This window comes from Piliocolobus tephrosceles, chromosome 1, assembly GCF_002776525.5.
Source record: "Piliocolobus tephrosceles isolate RC106 chromosome 1, ASM277652v3, whole genome shotgun sequence".
Lineage (NCBI taxonomy): Eukaryota > Metazoa > Chordata > Mammalia > Primates > Cercopithecidae > Piliocolobus > Piliocolobus tephrosceles.
In genome coordinates this window covers 68,047,638-68,065,594 of record NC_045434.1, presented here as the reverse complement: position 1 = coordinate 68,065,594, position 17,957 = coordinate 68,047,638, and the positions used below count along the sequence as shown (strand labels likewise).

The window sequence follows — 17,957 nt, the reverse complement described above, 5'->3', positions numbered from 1 at the left end:
GCTATCTGCCAAGTGTTTTTAGGGTTGGAGAGGTATCAGGCAATGTGTAGGAAGGGAAGGAATGTTCAAAACAGCTACCCAGATAAAACAACAGCAACTTGTATCCAAGATTTCTATGTCCTGAGTACTACAAAAAGTGCTTTTATACATATTACCTCTTTGATTCTCAAAACAATCCTATTATTTTTGTTTTATCAAGAAAAAAACCTGGGACTTAGAGATTAAAAACTGAGAGGCACTTAAGGGCTACAGTGAGACTGGAAACTGTTTTCCATGGTAGCAACAATTCACATAATTGTATCATTTTCTCCTGCTGTGTCTCTTAGACCATGAATAGCAACTAATCCAGCATCATGAGTTTACAGGGTTAGGGATGGTATAGCAGAAGGATAAGGGAAGTAGGGAGTTAAAGGAATGGGGAAATGGGAAAGAAAGAGATTCTAATAGTTGATCACTGGGACCATGGCTCTGGGAAACAAAGGTAAGGCAGACTTGGGGAAGAAAATGAAGGAATTAAGGAATGTGACAATATTTAGCAGTAGAAAGAAAATCAGTAAAACACAAAATTGAGGTAGAATGAACATTTTTAAAATAACATTGATGAGAGTTTAAGGTGATGAATGACCCATGGCATTGAGTTTCTTCAGAAGAATGAGTCACTAAATTGGATGAGGTCACATATCTAGTAAATGCTAAGTTTAAACAAACTCTGATCTTTTTCCAGTTTCAATGGTATTTTCAACTTTCAACAGCTTGGTTAACTGGTGTTCTAGGTACGACTGTATTGCTAATTAACACTGAAATTTACTATCTCATAAAACATTACATTAAGAAGTTTTTCTTAATATGAAGTACTGTTCATTCTTTTTCAGCAGATTTGTAGAACAATCACAAGCACTTCTAATGATCATCATTACCTCTTTTTTGGCTTCTTTTTTGGGATCATAATCACTATCATTCCCATCCATTGGATGTGTTTCTTCTACATCATCATCACTGAGAAGAAACAAAAATTAGTACACTTAATTCCCTTTTTTTTTTTTTTTTTAAGACAGCGTTTCACTCTTATTGCCCAGGCTGGAGTGCAATGGCACGATCTCAGCTCACTGCAACCTCTGCCTCCTGGGTTCAAGCGATTCTCTCACCTCAGCCTCCCAAGTAGCTGGGATTACAGGTGCCCACCACCAAACCCAGCTAATTTTTGTATTTTTAGTAGAGATGGGGTTTCACCATGTTGGCCAGGCTGGTCTTAAACTCCTGACCTCAAGTGATCTGCCCGCCTCAGCCTCCCAAAGTGCAGAGATTACAGGCGTGAGCCACTGCACCCAACCAATTCCTTTCTTTTTATTGTATTCTAGTGCTCTTATCAATATATATATCTTAATAATTTTACTAAATATTATTTAACAGAATAAGAGTTGTACTTGAGAAGATGAGCTTTTAATTCAGATTTCTGTAGTATTCAGAAACATTTATCTCATTGGGTATACAGAATCCTTTTAGCAAACACTTCTAGCTCAAAAACAGAGACCCAGTGGGAAAGGGATTTAAAAAGAAATATCATTTGGGAAATGGGAACACATACAAATTGATGTAATACTTAAATTTCAGTCCTCCAATTGGAGAATACAGACAAAAATGAAACAAAATGATTTTATACTATCAAAAGATTTAGCCTCAATAATAAGGATTTCGGTTACTCAGGTAATTATAAAAAGAGCTTATTTCATAGAATATATTCTTTAATATATTCTAAATGTGTATTAAATATATCAATATTAAAAGGAAGCATTTGTGATTAAAAGAGGTGAAAGAGTTCTTAATATTAAAACTTCTATCCACTTAGCTCTTCTTGTCAGAGTAGAAACATAAACGTAAGAATAAGGAATATCTACAATGTGTTGTGATAACTTTTCTGCCTTAGGAAATGTAAGCAATCCAATGCAGTGTCCCTAACAATGTAACTATATGAAGGTAACCAACCTACCTGTCACCCTGATTATGTCTATTAGCTAGTTTACGAGCCTGGCGATCCATCAAACTTGTCCTAGAGCGAGTTTTTTTCCAAGAATAGTAATATTTTACAAGGCTTGCAATTGTCTTATCTGGAAGCTTAAAAAAAATCATGTTAATATCAGCAAGTTTAATTCATAAACAAAATGAATAATAATTTAGATGATATTCTTTACTATTTAGTAAAGGCATAATTAAAAAAATATTTCATGGGTACCTTTATGAATTATAGAGCTAAAAAGTACTACTACAGTCAGTATCCCGTTATCAATGTCACTGACATTTCTGAATGAATATTCCTATTTCTTCTGGAAGAGGAGGGGAAGAGGTCACAAACTAATTTGGTGAGAATGTCCCCAGAAGTTCCAAGCGCAGTCATGTTAGTATTCAATATATATAATTCACATAAAATAAATTCACTATTTCAAGTGTACATATTAGTGGTTTTGGCAAATTCACTAACTTGTACAATCACCATCTTTATCTAATTCCAGAACATTTTCATAATCTCAAAAAGAAATCCTGTACCCATTAGCAATCATTCCCTATTTTACCCCTCCACCAGTCCCTGGCAACCACTAATCTACCTTCTGTCTCTATGGATTTGCCTATTCTGGACATTTTACATAAAGGGAATCATACAATATGTGACCTTTTGTGTCGAGCTTCTCTCATTTAGCAAGATGTTTTAAAGAAAAGCTATTCAATTCTTGGCCGGGCGCGGTGGTTCACGCCTGTAATCCCAGCACTTTGGGAGGCCGAGACAGGCGGATCACAAGGTCAGGAGATAGAGACCATCCTGGCTAACACGGTGAAACCCCGTCTCTACTAAAAATACAAAAAAAATTAGCTGGGCGCGGTGGTGGGCGCCTGTAGTCCCAGCTACTCGGGAGGCTGAGGCAGGAGAATGGCGGGAACCCAGGAGGTGGAGCTTGCGGTGAGCTGAGATCTGGCCACTGCACTCCAGCCTGGGCAACAGAGTGAGAGTCCGTCTCAAAAAAAAAAAAAAAAGCTATTCAATTCTTAACAATACATTTTTTTGAATAACTTTGTTTTAAATCGAGTCTTAAAACGGTAAATAATGCAAACAGGCTTTGGCCATCAAATGAAGTCTGAGTATTAAAATGACTAATGATCATGCACTGACTGATCTGTCATAGTGAAAACAAGGATGCAACTTCCCCACCAAAAATGTTCTCTTTCATTATGGAAGACACCTAGATATATTTGCAAACATTATCTAATTTTCATCTACTCAGGTTAAAATAGTTTAATGCAGGAACTTCTCAGATTTACATTATTTTGACACAATACTAAAAATGTAGGAACTAGAAATACACACACACAAAAAAAAAAAAAAAGAAAGAAAGAAAGAAAGCAAAAAGCAGCAGCACCATCTGGACAATATTGAAATAATTTGTTTTTTGTTTTTTGAGACAGAGTCTTGCTCTGTTACCCAGGCTGGAATGCAATGGCGTGATCTCGGTTCACTGCAACCTCTGCTTCCCGGGTTCAAGCTATTCTTCTGCCTCATCCTCCTAAATAGCTGGGGCGACAGGCACGTGCTACCACACTCGGCTAATTTTTTGTATTTTTAGTAGAGACAGGGTTTCACCGTGTTAGCCAGGATAGTCTCGATCTCCTGACCTCGTGATCCGCCTGCCTCAGCCTCCAAAAGTGCTGGATTACGGGCATGAGCCACCGCGCCCAGCCTAATAAGGACTTTTTAAAACGGGGTTTTCATATCCAAAAATATATAAGTTGGAAAAAATCCTCGTGTCAAAGAGCGAAACATTTAAAAATAAAGTTGAAATTTTTTTTTCCTGGAACAATAAACATACGAAATAACTCTATTACATGTATATTATTACATGTTATGTAAGTCAAAATAAAAGCTAATGTACTATAATGCAATAGCACATAACTGTCATGTAAGAGTGGTTGCAGAAAACAGGATTGTATACAAATATACCTGTTTCCAAATAGTTTTTAAAATTAAATTGAAGAATGTTTTTGAATTTAATAATCAGGAAGTGTTCAATAGTAGCTTAAGATATCATTCACATATGAACCACAGTAAGATTAAAATTACCATACCATTTGCTGAATCCTGTGAAAGCTTTTTCCATGAAAACTAAAGGCTTGTTCAAATAGGACTTTATCTTCCACTGTCCACTCATCCGGAAAGGGAGTGAAATTAGGGAGATCAGCAAGGGACTTCTCAATGTTATGTTTATGCCAGAACAACATGCCAAGTGCCTTTGAAGAGAAATCATTCCCCTTTGGTTTTAATGGACTTATGTTCCATCACACTTAAGAAAGTTAAATACAAATTAGATCAAAATCTTAAGCCTATGACTTCAACTGAAGATAGACTCACAGTTTGGGACTTTAAATCAGGGGCGCCCAGGTAGCAGACCTCATTTATTTATTTCTTTTAAATCAGGGCCTCAGAACAGTGAATGTTCTTACATACCATATTTGCTGCAGAATCTAGGAAAAACAGTGAGCTGAGGAGAGTGACTACAAAGCAGATTTGTAGGTTCACACCAAGAGTTTAACCCACATTTTAAAATTTGTCAATATGTAGGAAAAAATATGCTAAAAGGAAATTTTCCAGTAAATCCATACTTGAATGAAATGATCAGATGCCACAAAGCCAGAAATGCTCAGTTGGGGCTTAGTAGGGAGATATTTAAGTTTTAATCTTTTACAAGTGTATCACAGGCTAACCATGTCCAAGAAGTAAAAGTACCTCCACTGCAACTTTAACAATTTTTTAACCACATTTAAGTTATTTATTATCAGAACATATAAACAGAATTATTAGGAGGCATATAAATAACTTCAATGACTTGATTACCAAATCATAACAAAGACTGAAATGGACAACTTCCAAAAATTCCATAAATTTCCCTTCTATTTTAAGTAGTAGGCCTTTCTCTTTATTATAAGGTATTAAGCATCATTTAGGGCACAAACTTTTATTTTCTATGAGATATAGCCACTTTTTAAATACTGAGTTTGTTAATTTCTGTACTCTGATAACAGTCCTTTAAAATACACAGGAAAACAAACATATGTATAGTCCTATTTTAAAGGATTAACTTTCTCAAATATTAAACAGAAAGGCAAGGCTTAAAAACAAAATAGGCAATCAAAGGCTTCAAAATTCACAAAATAGTTAATTACATTTAGGTAGATACAGATAAAATAAACATCTGAATTTCACAAAAATATTCCTTTACCATGTAATTGGACTATAAAGTTAGCTCTTGATAACCCAGGTTACAGATAATTTACCTTTCTTACTTATCTTAAAACAAATCTACCTATTTTACTATTAATTCTGATAAAAGTTGAAATAGTTAGTTGAAATGAGATTTAAGATCTCTTTCATTTTTCCATATTTTCCATTCCCTTATTACTAAGGATAATGTACCATATATTTGTCTCTCTATATATAGTGTATTATATATAACACAGTGTATTACATAATACACATTATATAAATACATTATAGTCCATTTAATATAACTTATCTCCACGACTATGTTATACTTACTAAATTCAATGACATTACTATATTTTGTACGCAGAAAAAGACCAATCTGTGGGTAGCCAATAGATCGAATTATAGTATAAAATATTAAGATAATTTCTTGATTTTAATTTTTATTTGAAGAGACAACTCTACATACAGACAGATACATCATATATAGATATATCCTTTTAAAGTTATATAACAAAAACAGCCTTTTGTGATTTCATTCAAAATTTAAAAGTCTTAAATATTCCCTTAAATGTAAAGTTTAACTTTTAGATCCTATAGAACAAAAAGTCAAAAGAGAATTACCTCTATCATTAATAAAATTTTTTATAAATAAAAGATTTGTTTTAAAGTTCTATCTGTGTACACTGACTCCAAAATACACCAAAACCTTAACTTTTGATTTTGGAAAGCATTTGCCAGAGGAATACTGAAGGCTCCCAGAAATTTTCAGAACTCAAAGTAGAATAAGAAACAGATATATTGAGAGAAAAATATTTAAGCCCTTGAGATGAATAATGTTTATAAAAGCAAACTCCTTAATATTGAAAGGTTACTCTTTGCTAGGACTTTTGTGGTATCTATAAAATAGCTGGTCAAGATTATGCACTTTGTTAGGACAGAAACTATGATGAGATTCTCTGGATTTGGTAAATATTGAGACAAGCCTTACTATTGAAGTGTTTCTCTACATACCTGTTCCACATTGTAGCCATGCTTCTCCTTTGCAATTGCAATGTATTCATCCACTGCAATGAAATAATGGTATATAATTAATTATTCTCATTTAATTAATTTACCTAGGTCTACTTTTGTTCTTAACATAGCAAAGTAAAACAATTTATATTCCAGGGTAAAAAAATAGCCAAAGATACCTCCCATGAAATGTTACAAAAAGAGACTTCTAATAGAAAGATCAGATGCTCACCTGGTTTAAAATTTTATTTAGTATAACTTATCTCTACAACTACACATTATACTTACTAAATTCAATGACATTACTATATTTTTGTATGCAGAAAAAGACCAATCTGTGGGTAGCCAATAGATTTAATTATTGTATAAAATATTAAGATAATTTCTTTTCTAATAGTCTTTATTTGAAGAGAGTTAGCCATTTAAGACCCTTTCACACATTTAGAGTTGATCCAAAGCCTTTACCATTCCATTTTTGATTGATGTATAAAGGATAGCTTATAGGTCTGCCAGTTATACATAACAAAGACACATTTAAGTATGCTTCAGTACTCCTAAATTTTCTTCAGCTCTTCCTGCTTGTAATACAAAGCATGTTTGAGTATTCCACTTTCATTTATCTTCCATATGTAATTAAGCCAACAGAATTATTTAGATAAGCAGTTTCAATGATGATAAACTGGCTATTATTTCAAGGCCTCATTGCTGAGAAGTCCGACACATTCACCAGAACTCAGTTTTATGTGAACTCCATAAAATCGCTCTTCCTTGATTCTAATTAATTTTTATATGTGTGTGTATGTATAAATTAACTTTTTGGAAATATTTTTGAGAAGCAGTGGTTAAGAATCCTGATTCTGGAACAGCTAGTCTACCTGGGTTTGATTATCAGCTTATTGCTGTTTTTTTGACTTTGGCCAAGTAACTTTTGATCTTTGTGTACCTCAGTTTCCTCACTCTAAATAGTTGTTAAAAACAGTACCTTCCTCCTATGATTAAATAGTTAATAAATGGAAAATGCCCAGAACAGCACCTGATCCATTTTAAGAATTTTATAAGTATTTGCTGTGATTATTAGTCAGTACAGTCTAATATACGAATATGCTCTTATAACAATAATGCTATTAGAATAAAATGTTTAAATGTATGCTATCAAATCTCCCCAAAAAGGTAAGCTTTTTGTGTAGAAAACCCAAATATTACATTTTGTTTACAGCCCAAAGCACTTAAATACATGACAGGTCTAAATATATGCTGAACAATACCAATTGACTTGTGGTTTCCAACCCTGGCTGTGCATTACAATCAGTGTGGGAGCTTTTAAAAAATAAGACATCCAGGATCCACCCTTGAAGCCCCTGACTTACTTGGTCTGAGAAAGAGACTAGACATAAGTACTTTAAAAAAAAAAATTCCCCAAGGCCGGGCGCGGTGGCTCAAGCCTGTAATCCCAGCACTTTGGGAGGCCGAGGCGGGCGGATCACGAGGTCAGGAGATCGAGACCATCCTGGCTAACATGGTGAAACCCCGTCTCTACTAAAAAAAATACAAAAAACTAGCCGGGCGAGGTGGCGGGCGCCTGTAGTCCCAGCCACTTGGGAGGCTGAGGCAGGAGAATGGCGTAAACCCGGGAGGCGGAGCTTGCAGTGAGCTGAGATCCGGCCACTGCACTGCAGCCTGGGCAACAGAGCGAGACTCCGTCTCAAAAAAAAAAAAAAAAAAAAATTCCCCAAGTGATTCCAATGCACTTCCAGGGCTGAAAAACCATCGCCCTAGACCTTCATTTAAATATTCCACATGAACACTACACTACCAGGACTATCTGGCTGAATTTTGTTTCCACTTTGCTAAGAAATGAACCATTGTATAAAACAGAACTAAGCCAGCAAAATTCAATGATACCCTGATGCTCAGTTTGTGAATGAAAACGTTTGTCTGTAATGAGGATTGAACCTGGGAAACTAATAGTCTCTTTCAGGTTCTCATTAAACAGTCCCAGGCCAGATGAATAATTTCATGTTTTCTGTTAGGAATGCTTCAAGGGCACACAATTTCTAGACTACCAGCTAGACCTTTGGCTGGTGTTTTACAGCTCTTAAATAGACTTATCAGGTAAGCAGAAACATACTCGGTTTTCCATTTTTAGCTCTCTTATTGCATCAATAAGCATGATTCGACTTACTATATACGATAGGATATCATTAATTTTCATGGGACTAAATAAATCAGACACCTTTAAGATGTTAGTAAATATTCTAAAAAGACAAGCTTATCTTACAGCTGCTAGAATTAACTGTTCAGTGTCGTTGTTGTTCTTGTTGTTATTTAACAAACTAAATGATAACTGAATGGAGGGGTGGGGATCTTAGTGTTGTTACCTGCACGTTTCCTATATCTGATGTGCCGCAAAGGATCAGGTCCGCTACATCACATTGAAGTCTAAAGCCACACCATGATTCAAGAAGTGCATGGTCAATGATCCAGAAGGTCTCCGTCCAGAAATGGAGAGCACAAAGATGACCTGATGGCTGCTGAAGTCAGTTCTTTCCCCTTTCCTCTTTAAAATGGTAATGATAGTGGGCTCTTTGAAGTTTGAAGGCATGTCTTTACCGCTCCAAATACTGAGGAAAAGCCTGGGCAGATGTCTACATAGTAACTCCCTCCCCTGCTTGAGGATTTAAGCAGCAATGCCATCAGATCCTAGGTTTTTCATTCTTCATGGGCCTGACACAAATTGGAATGATCAACCCACTATCTTCCAAAAGGAAAAACATTCTAATATAACAACCTCCATTAAAAAAAAATAAGAATAATAATAAAAACAAAGACAAAACTGTTTTATGAGAATCTAAAAGACCCAAAAACAAATATAAATCACATTTTGAATTGGGTGATAAACTCCTGCTGACATTAACATTCAATTTCAGAAAACTTACATTTGGCATCTGGGATAGTGTGATATGGAGACCATACAAGCATTCCTCCATTGTCTTTATCTGTGTACTTTGTAGCACCTGGGGGAAAAAAATAATTACTTTGAATATGATGGATTTTATTTACACTGAAAGTAAGTATAAACAAAGTAAGCTGGCTGGGCACGGTGGCTCATCCCTGTAATCCCAGTACTTTGGGCGGGCGAGGTGGGCGGATCACGAGGTCAGATAGAGACCATCTTGGCTAACACGGTGAAACCCCATCTCTACTAAAAATATGAAAACGAAAAATTAGCCAGGCATGGTGGCGGGCGCCTGTAGTTCCAGCTACCCGGGAGGCTGAGGCAAGAGAATAGTGTGATTCCGGGAGGCAGAGCTTGCAGTGAGCCAAGATGTGCCACTGCACTCCAGCCTGGATGAGAGAGCGAGACTCCATCTCAAAAAAAAAAAAAAAGTAAGCTTTATTTCAGTTTTAGTACAGTATCTGCAAAGGATGACAAGGAAAGAAAATACAGGAAAACAGAAGGAAAACAGATTTACATTACATATAGTAAATATCTTGTTTATAAAAATTAAGGAAATTTTACAAATGTTGGTTTATTCCTTTTAAAGTAAAAAAGACTTTCTTCAGTACATTACATATCTCTACTTGACAGAAGGTAATAAATCTGATATAAACTTCCATACATTACTTAGAGATCATCATTAAAAACTCAAGACTTTTAAACAAGAAAGAATGCCTCAGGTACTGTTTTGCCCCGTATCTAAATGGGTCAAGATTGCTGTAATTTTTAAACACTTATGTCTGCTTTTTATTTAATTTTATTTCTTGGTAAGGGTCTGCCAGCTATTCACTTTTAAACTTAAGTTCATTTATGACATTTTATATTTATAAAAGTTTGTGCTCTATAGTAGAAGAAAAGTCAAGAAAAATAAAAATAAAAAAGGCTGGGTGCAGTGGCTCACGCCTGTAATCCCAGCACTTTGGGAGGCTAAGGCAGGCGGATCATCAGAGGTCAGGAGTTCAAGACCAGCCTGGCCAACATGGTGAAACCCCGTCTCTACTAAAAATGCGAAAATTAGCCAGGTGTGGTGGCACACGCCTGTAATCCCAGCTACTGGGGAGGCTGAGGCAGGAGAATCACTTGAACCTGGGAGGCGGAGGTTGCAGTGAGCCGAGATCATACAGCTGCACTCTAGCCTGGGTATCAGTGCCAGGCTCCGTCTCAAAAAAAAAAAGTCAAGGTAAAAAAGTTAATGCAATTTCCTCTTAATGTAATCTCAAAGTCTACTTCTACTTCTGACTTGGACGAATAGTTTCTTTCTTTCTTTTTAAAGATGGGAAGTCTGGCTATGTTGCCTAGGCTGGTCTCGAACTACTGGCCTCAAGCAATCCTACTGCCTCAGCCTTCCAAGTAGTTGGGATCACAGCTGCATGCCATCACACCCAGCCTCTAATTTATTTATAATATTTTATAGCCTAGAAAGTCAGAAAAATCAAGCCCTATTAAACCTTCATATAAATTAAGAATCAAGAGCATGAAGGCCTGAGACAGCTATGCCAGAGCCAAGTTACATGCCTGTAGACTCTATTATTTTAATCATTCAGTGTTATTTTTCTGGTCTACCTAATTCTTAGTTGCATTTAATTCATTAAAACTATCAATAAATGAAGCATTGCTGCCACTTTTTTTTTTTTTTTGAGATGAAGTTTCACTCTTGTTGCCCAGGCTGTTCAACAGCACAATCTAGGCTCACTGCAACCTCTGCCTCCCAAGTTCAAGTGATTCTCCTGCCTCAGCCTCCGGAGTAACTGGGATTACAGGCATGCACCACCGCGCCCAGCTAATTTTTGTATTTTAGTAGAGACAGGGTTTTACCATGTTGGCCAGGCTGGTCTTCAACTCCTGACCTCGTGATCCACCTGCCTCGGCCTGCCAAAGTGCTACAGGAACGCGCCACCATGCTTGGCTAACTTTGTATTTTTAGTAGAGACAAGGTTTCTCCATGTTAGTCAGGCTGGTCTCGAACTCCCAACCTCAGGTGATCTACCCACCTCGGCCTCCCAAAGTGCTGGGATGACAGGCATGAGCCACTGCACCCGGCTCATAAATGACTTTTATGTGGTACTGATAATTACCATTAATAGCCAGAATTCTGAAATTACTCACATAAAATATTAAAATAATTCCGAGGTTAAACTGTAATCCTTTATAAAGTTATAAGATACTTGGAATGAAGAACATTCATTTCTAGTGGTAGGAGAACTACTACTATAATCTCCATCTAGAGAAGTTATCTATCAGGCAATAATATAGTATCATTCAATATTTTTATTTTTAGAGAAGCATCATATATCATTACTGATCAACAAATTTTAGTTAAAAAATCATACGTTGCCATAAAATATAAATTTATCTTAAAATTCTATGTATGTTATAAGGAAAATTAAGAAGAGAACTGAAAGAAGAAACACTACCAAAGTATTCGAAAGCCTTTTGTATTTTGTCATATCTTTAATAAAAGAAGACACAAAAGCATGAGCTGAGAATTTAGGAAAATGCCAAATTACAGTTCATTATGTAAAATTTATATTCAATGCAAATAAACTGGCCAAGCCCTGTGGCTCAAGCCTGTAATCCCAGCACTTTGGGAGGCTGAGGTGGGAGGATCACTTGAGGTCAGAAGTTCAAGACCAGCCTGACCAACATGGAGAAACCCCATCTCTACTAAAAATACAAAAATTAGCTGGGTGTGGTTGGTGCATGCCCGTAATCCCAGCTACTTGAGAGGCTGAGGCAGGATGATCACTTGAACCCGGGAGGCGGAGGTTGCGGTGAGCCGAGATTGCGCTATTGCACTCCAGCCTGGGCAACAAGAGCGAAACTCCACCTCGGAAAAAAAAAAAAAAAAAAAAGAAACTTTGAGATATCTTTTTAAAACTTCAATATTAAGATACATAGTTAAGTTTTCACCCTGTAAACAAAAATACAAACACAAAATAGTCAACCCACAAAAATACAAACACAAAATAGTCAACCCACTAAATGGTAATAAAACAAAAACCCTATTTAAGTTGGTCAGAAGCCTTTACTTAATTCATAAAATCTAATGTTATACAAAGTGAATATCCTAAACTTCAATCCTTTAATATGGAACTGATTATTTTGCACAATGGAATCATGACAATAAGATCATTTAAATCCTACTTAACAGAACATGAAATGCAACAAAGAAAGTTTTCCATTAAGTCTCAAGTCTTAATGGCGTATCATGCTAAATATTGAAACATAATTTCCTTGCATCTCATTCTTGCCTTACAGAAAGTCTGAATTAAAATATCTTCATTAAATGGCCCTTCTCAAACAGGTATTAAACTATTTTTTTAATTTTTCCGCATAAAAAAATAACAGCTACAGGCTGGGAGCAGTGGCTCTTACCTATAATCTCAGTACTTTGGGAGGCCAAGGAGGGTGGATGGCTTGAGCCCAGGAGTTTGAGGCCAGTCTGGGAAACACAGTGAGACCCTGTCTCTACTAAAACTATAAAAAATTAGCTGGATGTGGTCGCGTGCACTTGTAGTCCCAGTTACTCAAGAGGCTGAGGTGGGAGGATTGCTTGAGCCCAGGAGCTCGAGGCTGCAGTGAGTCATGACCACACTACTGAACTCCAGCCTGGGCAACAGAGCAAGACCCTGTCTCAATAAATAAGTAAGTTTCCAAAAAAATTCTTAGCATTGTAATTAAGGATTCGATCTGACAGAAACTGGTATCCAAGCTGTGGGAACTAACAGCTCTTCCAATGCGGGTGAGCGGGTAGAGGATAGAGGAGAGGCATACATAGAGCCATCCAGTCTGATAGCAGAGAATGCCTAATTAAGCATTTCACAATTTTCCTTCCCTAACTCTAAACTGGACTCTACTATTTTCAATTATATATGTGTCAACTAGGCCCAAGAGATGACTGATACAGGAAATGAGGGATATTTTAGTGCAATGGTTAAGAGTATGAACTATAGAGCCCAACTCCCAGAGTCTGAATACCAGCTCCGCTACTTGGTAGCTGTGTCACCTTGGATAAATCTATTTAATCTGTCTGTGCCTCAGTTTTCCTTATCTCTAAAAATATGGATGATGAGAGTACCTATCTGACAGAGTTGCTCAAAAATTAAATGAATATAAGTACGTGGCATATGGTAAACATTATCTAAGATTTAATTATTATTATTACTAGTATATGCTTATTGAAGACAGTTCTTTCTTAAGTTCCTTCCTTCTTTATCCTAAAAAGGCTTCTTCTCACTGTATCAACTACAAATGAATAAAACCTCAAGGGAATATATCGCAAAAATGGCTGATGTCCTCTCTCGCCAACCCCTTGAAAATGAAACTGAATAGCTGTAATGACCTTTATGTTTTTCTCACAATTCAGACATGATTCCTTTCCTATAAAATAGGAGAAAGTAACATGTACTATTAAAAATAATTTATCTACCTCTTAGGATGCTTTGCATTCAATAAGTTTTACCTTTTTCATTGTAAAAGTCAGAATGAACTAAAACATTAAATAGACATTAACCCCATGTTTATTTTGTTTTTATCTGTAACAATATTTAAGATTATACCTCAAAACTATCTGGTATTTTGAAACAGTACTGAGACTCAAACCTGACTCACCAACAAAACAACCATGACTTAAAGTACCTGATCTTCTGAACAGATTAAAAAACAAACCAAAACCTAGATAGTAAGCTACCATAATTTTAAAAGACTATAGTAGCGTATCAGTTCTGAAAATAAAATTGTTGAACAATCAATTGTCTTCAGTTTTAGATAAAACATTTAAAGGTTAATCACTTTGAAATTATTAGATCTTTTAACTGGAGTCTTACATTTATAAGACTGCTGGAGAAAACCAACAACTAGGAAGGGAAAATATAATTCAATAAACTAAGATTTCCGCATCAATAAAAATAAAAATCTATTACTTTTTAGATTTCCTTTAGGACATTAAAAATAAGGACTTTGAAGATGATCATGGAACAAATATACTATATAAAGAACTCAAATATTGAGAATATTAAAATGTACTAAATATATTGTAACATTTTACTACTTATATACTAGGTTCTAAATTATATACTTAATATATACCAACTTCAAACTTGGGTAAACAAAGACTTTCCCGGGGCACATGAGCACGCGTAAGTTTCAAGAGAATCAATTTTCAGAACTTTAACTTTCCTGTGTTCTCTTTCCCAAGACAATCTGCCTGAAAACTCACATGTGGTCAAATGGTAAGAGGTTAGACTCATTCTACTTCCATCATCTCTCTTCCCAAATGCCCGTCTCTCACTTAAAAAAAAATAAAAGGGCACCATCTCTCATGCATTCCAAATCTTACAAGAGTACATGACCCAAAATGTTAAACCCTCCAGGGTTTCAAACAGGGTGTCAGGAAAACACTCCTTTACTCAAGGCACCATAACTACCAGAGTTTTAATCAATTATGCATTAATTGTAATAACTCAAGCCAGAAGAGATGTAACACTCAGAACCTTACTCACAGGTGATCAATAAAGCACTTTATTTTATTTTACTTTATTTATTCATTTGAGACAGAATCTCACTCTGTCGCCTAGGCTAGAGTGCAATGGTGCAATCTCGGCTCACTCCAACCTCCACCTCCCGGGTTCAAGCAATTCTGCCTCAGCCTTTCAAGTAGCTGGGATTACAGGTGCCCACCACCATACCCAGCTAATTTTTTGTATTTTTAGTAGGGATGGGGTTTTGCCATGTTGGCCAGGCTGGTCTTGAACTCCTGACCTCAAGGGATCCACTTGCCTTGGCCTCCCGAAGTGCTGGGATTACAAGCATGAGCCACTGTGCCGGCCCAATAAAACACTTAAAAGCACAAAAAAAAATTATGTAAGATAAAATTCTGTGGAGAAAACGCATGGAAATGACTTCAAAGACCAAAAGGAACAATGTAAACTTTCAGAATGTTAGAAGCTTGTCTACATATTTTACAAAATAGTACTATTACATCACTGTAGTATTTATATTTAATTGGATACATTTAAAATAAAGATATAAAGACTTCATTATCAAAGTATTAGTATTTTCAATACACTACAGATTATATTTTTCAACTATTTAAACGCAGTGACAAGTAATAGATGTTGACTAAAAATATGTGAATCTTTTTTCAAAATTATTTCATGGATATGTAAGTAAAATATTTTGAAAACCACTGCTTTATATACAGTATTTTTCACTTAATCTTGTGATATTCTTAACATCATCATCCTTTTACAAACGAGAAAACTAAGGCCTAGAGAAGTCAGGTGGTTCATCCAAGGCTATTACGCCATATTAGATTAAAGGCACATGATAAGAAATTAGGCTCTACACACAAAAACCGTTCTCATGATGTAAGTACAGTTAGTAGGCACTAAATAAAAGTTGGGAAGATCTAGTGAACAATGGAAAGAAAATAATCAGAAATATAGTTAGTAAAGACATTATTAGCAATGATTCCGTAATTAAGGTAAACTATTCCTAATCTCTGAACTTCAGTAATTCCAATATAAATCTCAATTCTTCTCATATTTCCTAAAATAATCACTTTAATAAATTTTCTTTTTTTGAGACCGAGTCTCATTCTGTCACCTAGGGTATAGCACAGTGGCACCATCATAGTTTACTGCAGCCTCAACTTCCTGGACTCAAGTGATCTCCCACCTCAGTCTTCTGAGTAGCTGGAAGTACAGATGTGGTATGCCACAATACTTGGCTAATTTTTGAATTTTCTGTAGTGACAGGGTCCCACTATGTTTCCCAGGCTGGTCTCAAACTCCTGGGCTCAAGCGATCCTCTCACCTCAGCCTCCCAAAATGCTGGGATTATACCCATGAGCGTTGGGATTATACCCATGAGGGATAGCCCCTGGCCAATTCATTCTTTACCTGTTTAATTTTTATCATCATCACTATCACCTTTTCCAATAAAATTAGCCTACATAAAAAATCCTCTTAATTTTTCTACATTCTGATCACAGCAGATTTTACAAACTCAGCACCCAAGGAATTTTTCTTTCAAATGACTTCTAGAACTATGGGTCAACAATCTCCATAAAGATGGATTGAGTGGTTTAGGAGACAAAGATAATGAGAAAGAGAAGAGAGAGGAGCTAACCATGTCTCAATTTCCATAATTAATAAATATCTTTTTGGCAGGGTGCAGTGGCTCAAGCCTGTAATCCCAATACTTTGGGAGTTCAAGACTAGCCCGGCCAACATGGTGAAACCTCTTCTCTACAAAAATACAAAAAAAAAAAAAAAATTAGTCGGGCACAGTAGCACGTGCCTGTAGTTCCAGTTACTCGGGAGGCTGAGGCAGGAGAATTGCTTGAACCCAGGAGGTGGAGGTTGCAGTGAGCCAAGATCGCACCACTGCACTCCAGCCTGAGTGACAGAGCAAGACTCTGTCAAAAAAAAACTTTTCGTCTATTATTTTTCCCAAGGTAATGTGTTTATATTCTCACCTAATTATATTGATGTGAAAAACACAACAGCACAACATTTATAATAAAACAGATCAGCAGTATAATGTTGAATGGCAGAGGTCCAGTATTTCCCTGTAAAAAATGCCCAAAAACTGATAATCTACGTTTGATTGATAAGATTAGCCTTTAACAGGTAAGAGAAGCCCTCCTAAGTTTAAATGGTAGTCAGTTTTAATTCTGTCCTTGGGTTCGGTATGCTTCTGGAGAAGACTATTAAGCAGAAAATGAGTAAGTGAACTTAAAGAAAGTGATGTCTAGCCTTATTCTAATAATAAAATTCAATTAGTCTGAGTAAATAAATGGAAAATATGACTTTAATGACTTTAAAAACATTTCAGTGATTTTTTTTTCTCCTCAAATATTCTATTCAGGTTCAAAATAAGCAAAATATTATTGTGGATTAAGTTAGTTAACAATGGTCACGTAAAACCACATTAATATTATTCTAAGTGATTATTCTCGAAATTTGGAAATTTGTTCCAGTGTTCAGTTTATCCTGAAACAAAAAAGATGCTTTCCAATCATTAGATCAGTGCTTTCCAATGTAATGCTATGGCATATACAAGTTTGTTCCAGCATTAAGTCTGGCTCTTAAACACAAGACTCCTAATAAAACTGTATATAGTTGTCTATGAAATAAATATTGACTCAGAAATCTACCCATTGGGGCAAAAAGATAGATATATTAACTTAAGAAATAATTGTAGCTGCTGAGCTACAATTTGGAAATAACTATCACTACCAAAACAAACACAGACTCCCAATGAAAGCTCCAAATCAGAAAGGTGTGAATATATCCAGAATAATTCTTCATAATTACAAATTTTAATCTTTATAGAATTAACTGCCATATGTCCATCATTTAATACTGGTAGGAATTCCATTAAATAGTTTTTATAGGCTGGACGCGGTGGGTGGTTCACACCTGTAATCCCAGCACTTTGGGAGGTTGAGGCAGGCAGATCACGAGGTCAGGAGTTCAAGATCAGCCTGGCTAAGATGGCGAAACCCCATGTCTACTAAAAATATAAAAATTAGCTGCGTATGGTGGCGCGTGCCTGTAGTCCCAGCTACTCAGAAGGCTGAGGCAGGAGAATCACTTAAACCCAGGAGGTGGAGGTTGCAGTGAGCCGAGATCGCGCCACTGCACTCCAGCCTGCGAGACAGAGCAAGACTTCATCTCAAAAAAAAAAAAAAAA

The 17,957-nt window shown here is 36.1% G+C and overlaps 1 protein-coding gene across 4 annotated transcripts in view; it reads right to left on the bottom strand.

Annotated features, from left to right (window-relative positions):
• The window catches only part of RCOR3 (REST corepressor 3), a 47,851-nt gene extending 38,484 nt beyond the window's left edge, over positions 1 to 9,367 (bottom strand). Inside the window, exons 1-6 of one of the 4 annotated variants that reach the window (XM_023198307.1) lie at positions 9,196 to 9,283; positions 8,638 to 8,983; positions 6,260 to 6,312; positions 4,111 to 4,272; positions 1,988 to 2,112; positions 918 to 996 (exon numbers count right to left, since the gene is read on the bottom strand). In XM_023198307.1, the coding sequence (XP_023054075.1) occupies positions 918 to 996; positions 1,988 to 2,112; positions 4,111 to 4,263 (357 nt within the window). In that variant the 5' untranslated portion in view covers positions 4,264 to 4,272; positions 6,260 to 6,312; positions 8,638 to 8,983; positions 9,196 to 9,283. Of the gene's footprint in view, positions 1 to 917; positions 997 to 1,987; positions 2,113 to 4,110; positions 4,273 to 6,259; positions 6,313 to 8,637; positions 8,984 to 9,195 lie in introns of all 4 variants that reach the window. The other 3 variants (XM_023198308.1, XM_023198309.1, XM_023198306.1) reach the window with 3 other exon arrangements.
• Between the last annotated feature and the right edge of the window lie 8,590 nt (positions 9,368 to 17,957).